We start from the raw sequence: 6,097 nt of genomic DNA on the forward strand, positions 1-6,097 counted from the left end.
AGCATATGTGGACTGTTCTCCCTCAGGATTTTCAGGACAGCCCTCATTTCTTTGGCCAAGCCCTGGCTCTGGATCTTCCTACCTTTGACCCTGGTCTTAGAACACTTCTCCAACAGATTGATGATCTTCTCTGCAATCCCACATTTCCTCTGTCACAACAGGCCACTACTTGGTTCCTGAACTTCCTCCGATCCCTGATATATTGAGTTTCACCAGGTAAGCCTCAGTTATGCTTTCCCACAGTGGTGTATTCATCCAAATAAATAAACTCAGCCTGGAGTCTAAGACCCTCTCTCACCTCTGATAGGATCCAGGCCCTGCGGGTTTTACACCCCCTAACCACAGTGGCTCAGATCCTCTCATTTGGGGGCCCGATGGGATTCTGCCATCACTGAATTCCTAACTTTTCCATGACAGTCAAGACTCTGTACCAGGAAGCCAGAGAGACCCAGAGGACATCTCACACACCAGGCCACCATTTATTGCCACTTCTGTCTACTGTGAGATGCCTCTCTAACAGCCCCTGCCCTTGCTCTATCCGACCCCACGAGAACTTACCACCTTTATACAGGTGAGAGGTCAGGAGTAGCCACCAGAGTCCTAGTTCAACTGGTTGGGCCTTAGAATCAGGCTGTTGTCTTTTTGTCCAAACAGCTGGACCTCATGGCCTGTGGATGGCAGCCATGCTTGAGAGCTCTGGCAGCAGCAACTGAACTCACCTGGGAGGCTCTCAAGATCACCATGTTCAAGCCAATTATGGTATACTCCACTCACCACCTCTTAGACCTTCTAAGTCATTCGTCTCCCTCCTTGGGCCCTCATGAGTCCAAGTGTTTAACTTTCTGATTCTAGAAAACCCTCAGATTACCTTGGCCTCCAGTCCTGCCCTAAACTCTGCAACCCTCCTTCCTGTTGACTTCTCCTCTGGTACCTCCTCTAACTTGTGCCCAGAGGCTTTGGAGGCCTTATGCTCATCCTGGTCTGGTCTCCTAGACCAAGCACTCAGAAGCCCCCAGCTCACCCTGTTTATTGATGGAAGTTCTCTTATAGACAAATCAGGAAACCACCTGGTGGCATATGCAGTTGTCACTTCCACTAAAACAGTTGAGTGGCCTGCCTGCCAATGGGAACCTCCTCACAAAAGGCAGAATTAATTACCTTGACTAGAGTGCTCCACATAGCAAAGGGTCAATGGGACAATATCTATACTGACTCTAAACATGCCTTTTTAATAGCCCATAACCATTCTCTGCTCTGGAAGGAAAGGGGTTTCCTCACTACCAAGGGTACTCCCATAGTTAATGGACCCCTTATAGCTAAGCTCTTGGGGGTGCTCCAGCTCCCTGTGGAAGTAGCCATAATTCACTGCCAGGACACCAATCCTCCAAGGACCCAGTGGCCTTTGGCAATGCTCATGCTGACTCAGTATCCCCAGGGACTGACTTCTAGCTCCTCTGGAGCAACAGAACATATTTTGATTTTTACTCCCTCCTGTCAACCTTGTTATGAACAAGAAGAGAGGATTGAACTCATGAAAAAAGAGGCCACATAAACAAAGGATGGATGTTTCTAATTAAATAACCACCTCATCCTTCCTCAGGACCAGGCATCGCTTATTCATTTTAGACACCCACCAGACCTTACACATAAATCCTAAAGCTATTTTTTTTTCATTTCTTAACAGTGCCTCTTTGACCCCACCCATCTCTGAGTTTTCATTTCACAGGTTCACTCCTATGTATGCCAAGGCCAATCCACAGGGAGTTCTCCATATACATCAGCCTGTGCACCATCAACCAGGCAAGGACTGGCAGATTGATTTCACTCACATGCCTACTCATGAAATACTCCATCACCTCATTACTCTTGTTGGCACTTTTACGGGATGGGCAGAAGCATTTTCCACCTCCAGGGAGACAGCAGATGTGGTGGTTCAGGTACTCCTGGACCCCATCATTCCTTGGTTTGGCGTACCACAGATCATCAAAACAGGCAACAGATCAGCCTTCTCTTCCAGGGTTATGGAGATCATGTCAGAAGCACTCAACATTTTCTGGAAGCCCCACATCCCCACAATCCTCAGGAAAGGTGGAGAGGGCCAGCAAACTAATTCAGCAACAGCTAATAAAGCTCTCCATTGAGCTCAGGTTGTCCTGGTCCTCCTTTCTTCCCATTTCCCTTACCCTCCTCCAGGCCACCTCACATTCTCCTATAAGCCTATGTCCTTTCAATCTCCTTTATAGAAGACTCTTCCTCCTCATTCACCACCTACCTACCCAAACTCCTCCACTGGATGGGTACCTTCCCTACCTCTCTCTTCTGAGGTCCCTTCTCTACTTACATGCTGATAGCTTTCTCCCTGCCCCCATGCCAATGGACCCAACTGCTCATAAGCCTGCCCTGTTCTCCCTCGGCTAGTTCCTAAGTTTCTCACGTCCTAGTGGACAGGACCCTACCTGATCTTCACAACACCCTCAGCTGCGAATTTCCTGGGACATCCATGCTGGTACTAACTCTCCAGGTTCAAGTGGGCACTTATTCAAGATACTTGGTCTGTTCAGCAACTGGGACCACTCTCTAGTTTAACCAGATGTCACAATTGAAAGGCCTATGTGCTCTTTTTCATGGCACATTTGTCTTTGTCAGTACAAGTAGGACAGGTGATAATAATCTGTTCTTCTGGGTTTTTTTTTCTCCTAGCAATTTGCCTTTTCTCCTTCCTCAAGACACAAATGCCTGAAGTTTCCAGGATAGCAGTAAACTGGATGCCTCTCCTCTCATACCTCCTGTTGAGTGTGAGCTCACCAACTCCTGACTCCGCCTCCACACATCATCCCATGCCTGTGGGAAGCAGCTAGACATGAACCAAGGGTCTGTATACCCAAAGAGGCTTGGATGTTCTGATGGCAGCTTCACCTTCAGCCCCTCCCCCATCTCTCTCCAAACCCTGCTGTTGCTCAGAAAGCCTGCCAAATGATGAACCCTCCCCCAGAGATGTTCAAGGCCACTCCCATAGGGTAGTTAAACTGCCCCCAGAAAACAGACATGTGGTTTTCTGGTCTATCTTTCCCATCTCCTCTCTGGGTGTGGGGGGGTTGTCTGGAAAATCCATTAAACCTGAGGTTTTACTAATTTTGTTTGATATGGTCTGATTTGTATTGCTATGTTGGCAATTATTATTAGGGTACAGAAACTTTTCAGTGACAGCACTATTTTGAGTGTAGGAAGTCCTGTCCCAGATGACTAAAATTCAAGGCCTTAGAATTTGTGATAAGGCCAAATTCTTCCATTGCTCCCATGATGTCCAACTGTCTCATTTTGGTCATTATTGACTTAACAAAATGTTGGCCTTTTGTAAATGTTTGTGAAACGAAAAATACCCACCCAACTTCATGTTCTTTCTGTCTCTCTCTAAAAATAGACAAAAGAAACAAAAAAATAAAAATACCCAAACAAAATGAAACGAAAATTCCCCCCCCCACTCATTATTTTGTGACGGTCAACTACTCTGGGCATAAGGCCTGCTTGGAGAATGGTTGATAAACCTAGTGATACTCCATTGAAGAAAATGGGTTTTCCATTTCCCAGAAGGCATCAATTGCAAATAGCTTTTTGATTAAGGGCATAACCCATGTCCACTTCACTCTGTGATAGGAACCCATCTGACTTGAACCTGTGTGAGTCTTAACACATGCTGCCACAGTCTCTGAGTTCATATGTGCAATTCATTCCAGTTGTGTCTGGAAGACAGTTTCCTTGGAGTCAACTATCACATCTGGATCTTACCATCTCTTTGCTTACTCTTTCACATGGATGCCTGAGCTTTTAGGGGACGGGTTTGATGGAGACCTCCATTTAGCATTTAGTGAGAAAGAGCCCCCCCCATTTTATGTTAATTACACTAAAACTGGAAAAGTAGATTTTTTCCTCACTCTTTCTTTCATGCTTTGCTTCTTCTCTACCTGACTGACTCCTTTCCTCCTTCCATCTTTATCTCATTCTTCCTTCCTTCCCTTTCCTCACGTATCCTTTACCTTTGTCCATCCATTACTGTCCTGTCTTTTTCCTCCCTCAAAGTTTTTTTTTTCTTTTTATTGTTTTTTTTTAGATTTAGTTATTTATACAGTATCCTGCCTGTAGACCAAAAGAGGGCACCAGATCTCATTATAGGTGGTTGTAAGCCACGACGTGGTTACTGGGAATTGAACTCAGGACTTCTGGAAGAGTAGTCAGTGCTCTTAAGCACTGAGCCAACTCTCCAGTCCCCCTCCCTCAAAGTTTTAGATAAGGATAGAATTATTAGGTACTGTCACCTTGATCTTACAGTTTTTAGCATCCAGAACTGTAAAAATTAAGGTATTATATCACCATTCCACTCCATTCCCCAGTGTTTGATTTCTCTAAACTGATAGCATAGACGTATAGGATTTGCCCCATAAGATAATGGCATTTATTTATTACTTTTAAAGTTGAGTTAGCCAAACATCTTCATGACAAAGAAATGAAAATTGCATCCATTTTCCAAGTTTTGGGAGTTTGAATTTTCCACATGCCTTGCTCAATAAATTTCAAATTGTCTGCTCTCACAAGAAAAACCATCATCCTTATTCCTTTTTTTCTTTACCTTAAGTCACAAAGGGGAAATTCAGTATTACTGGTAAAACTGCAGAAATTGGCTTACAATTTCTAAAATTAAAGGCTGGAATATTGTATTACCTTTCCATTACTTTCACATGGACTTCTAAAGATAAGATATTTAACATAGATTTCTTTAGTATCAGTAAATAAACACAAAGTCTAATTCATAAACATTTGACTATATCTACCATTTTTACAAACCAGGAAAAGTATTTCATTGCATTTATTACATTTAACTTTACCAAAACATATAATGAAAGCAATTAAAGGAAACTAGGCCTGGCCATGTTTTAATCCTCTGCTATTCCCATTTCAGTGACCTAGGAACTCTAAGATTCTTTCATATTTTCAAGAAAACTTTTTTCATGCTGTATGTCCTTATCTGAATGACTGGAAAACTTCAAACATCAAAAGGGATGGAAGAACTTGCTGGTAATTTTACCGGAGAATCTCCACTAGCAGAGTCAGTGGTATCAGAACAGCCTTCATCTTGGGCTTCTGCTCGTTCTTGCTCATTTTTCAAAGACTTGAAGTAAATGTCAGCGATGGCACTAGGTGTTGTTTCATTTATCTTGGCCAAAAATTCCAGGACTTTTATCTTGCTTATTTCAGCATAGGCTTGGGGACCCCACAGGAACTCATAGCGTGGAGGATCACTGTTGGCCACCTGCCGGTACTCCAGGTACTTCATCTTCACAAAATACTGGGTCATGAGCTTCCGGGGCTCACCAAAGATGCGGTGTTTCTTCCCTGGATAGATCTGCCTCTTCCTCAGGATTTTCCATATGTCTTCTTCACTGGCACAATTACCACTCATGAAGATGATACTCAAGACACTCATCAGGAAACCAGTCTTGGGTAAGCCTTTGCCAGCACGAATCCTCCCATTGTTGGGGAGCTTCAGCTTGCTGATGAGGTTGTATGAGGGCTCACTGGAGTTGACTTCCCTCACTTCCATTGCAAAGGCTTCCTCGAGCTTCTCGGAGGCTTTCCTGAAGATCTCAGGGAAGTCATTTTCATACTTCTTGGTGATAATCTTCAGCATTTCTTCCTTGGTACTAGGCTGCTTCATATAGTAGTTGTGGAGCAGGCACTGTAAGAGCGCCACTGCCTTTTTGGCTATCATATCTTGGTGCAGGCCGCTGGGGCAGGGATTGAGCTCAAAAGGGCATTCTTCTTCTTCTTCTTCATATGTATCATTTTCCTCATAGAAACTTTCATCTGATTCAGAGGAAGAAATACTCAGAGCAGTTGAGGCAGATGGTGCGGCTTTTTGAGGAGCCTTTAGAGTGCTTGAAGACTCAGCCGCAGGCTGGCTCTGGGAGGCAGCAGAGGACTCTTCTGCTGCCTCCGGCCTTTCCTCTGCTGGTTCCTGAGCACCTCTGCAAGCCTGAGCCTCACCTCTGGCCTGGGAGCGTTTCTCTCGGGCATGGAGCTTACTCTTATGGCCACGAGGCAT

The 6,097-nt window shown here is 44.5% G+C and overlaps 1 protein-coding gene across 1 annotated transcript; it reads right to left on the reverse strand.

Annotated features, from left to right (window-relative positions):
* Positions 1-5,038: 5,038 nt before the first annotated feature.
* Positions 5,039-6,097, reverse strand: LOC121439018 (melanoma-associated antigen B3-like). Its single transcript, XM_041639511.1, has one exon. It carries the CDS (start codon positions 6,095-6,097, stop codon positions 5,039-5,041), a length of 1,059 nt encoding a protein of 352 aa, XP_041495445.1.

This window comes from Microtus oregoni, unplaced genomic scaffold (assembly GCF_018167655.1).
Source record: "Microtus oregoni isolate MIOR12 unplaced genomic scaffold, Mior012 000059F_ref0000304, whole genome shotgun sequence".
Classification (NCBI taxonomy): Eukaryota; Metazoa; Chordata; class Mammalia; order Rodentia; family Cricetidae; genus Microtus; species Microtus oregoni.

Coding starts and splice junctions, on each gene's coding strand:
- LOC121439018 (XM_041639511.1), bottom strand. CDS start 6,097: ATGCCTCGTGGCCATAAGAGTAAGCTCCATGCCCGAGAGAAACGCTCC.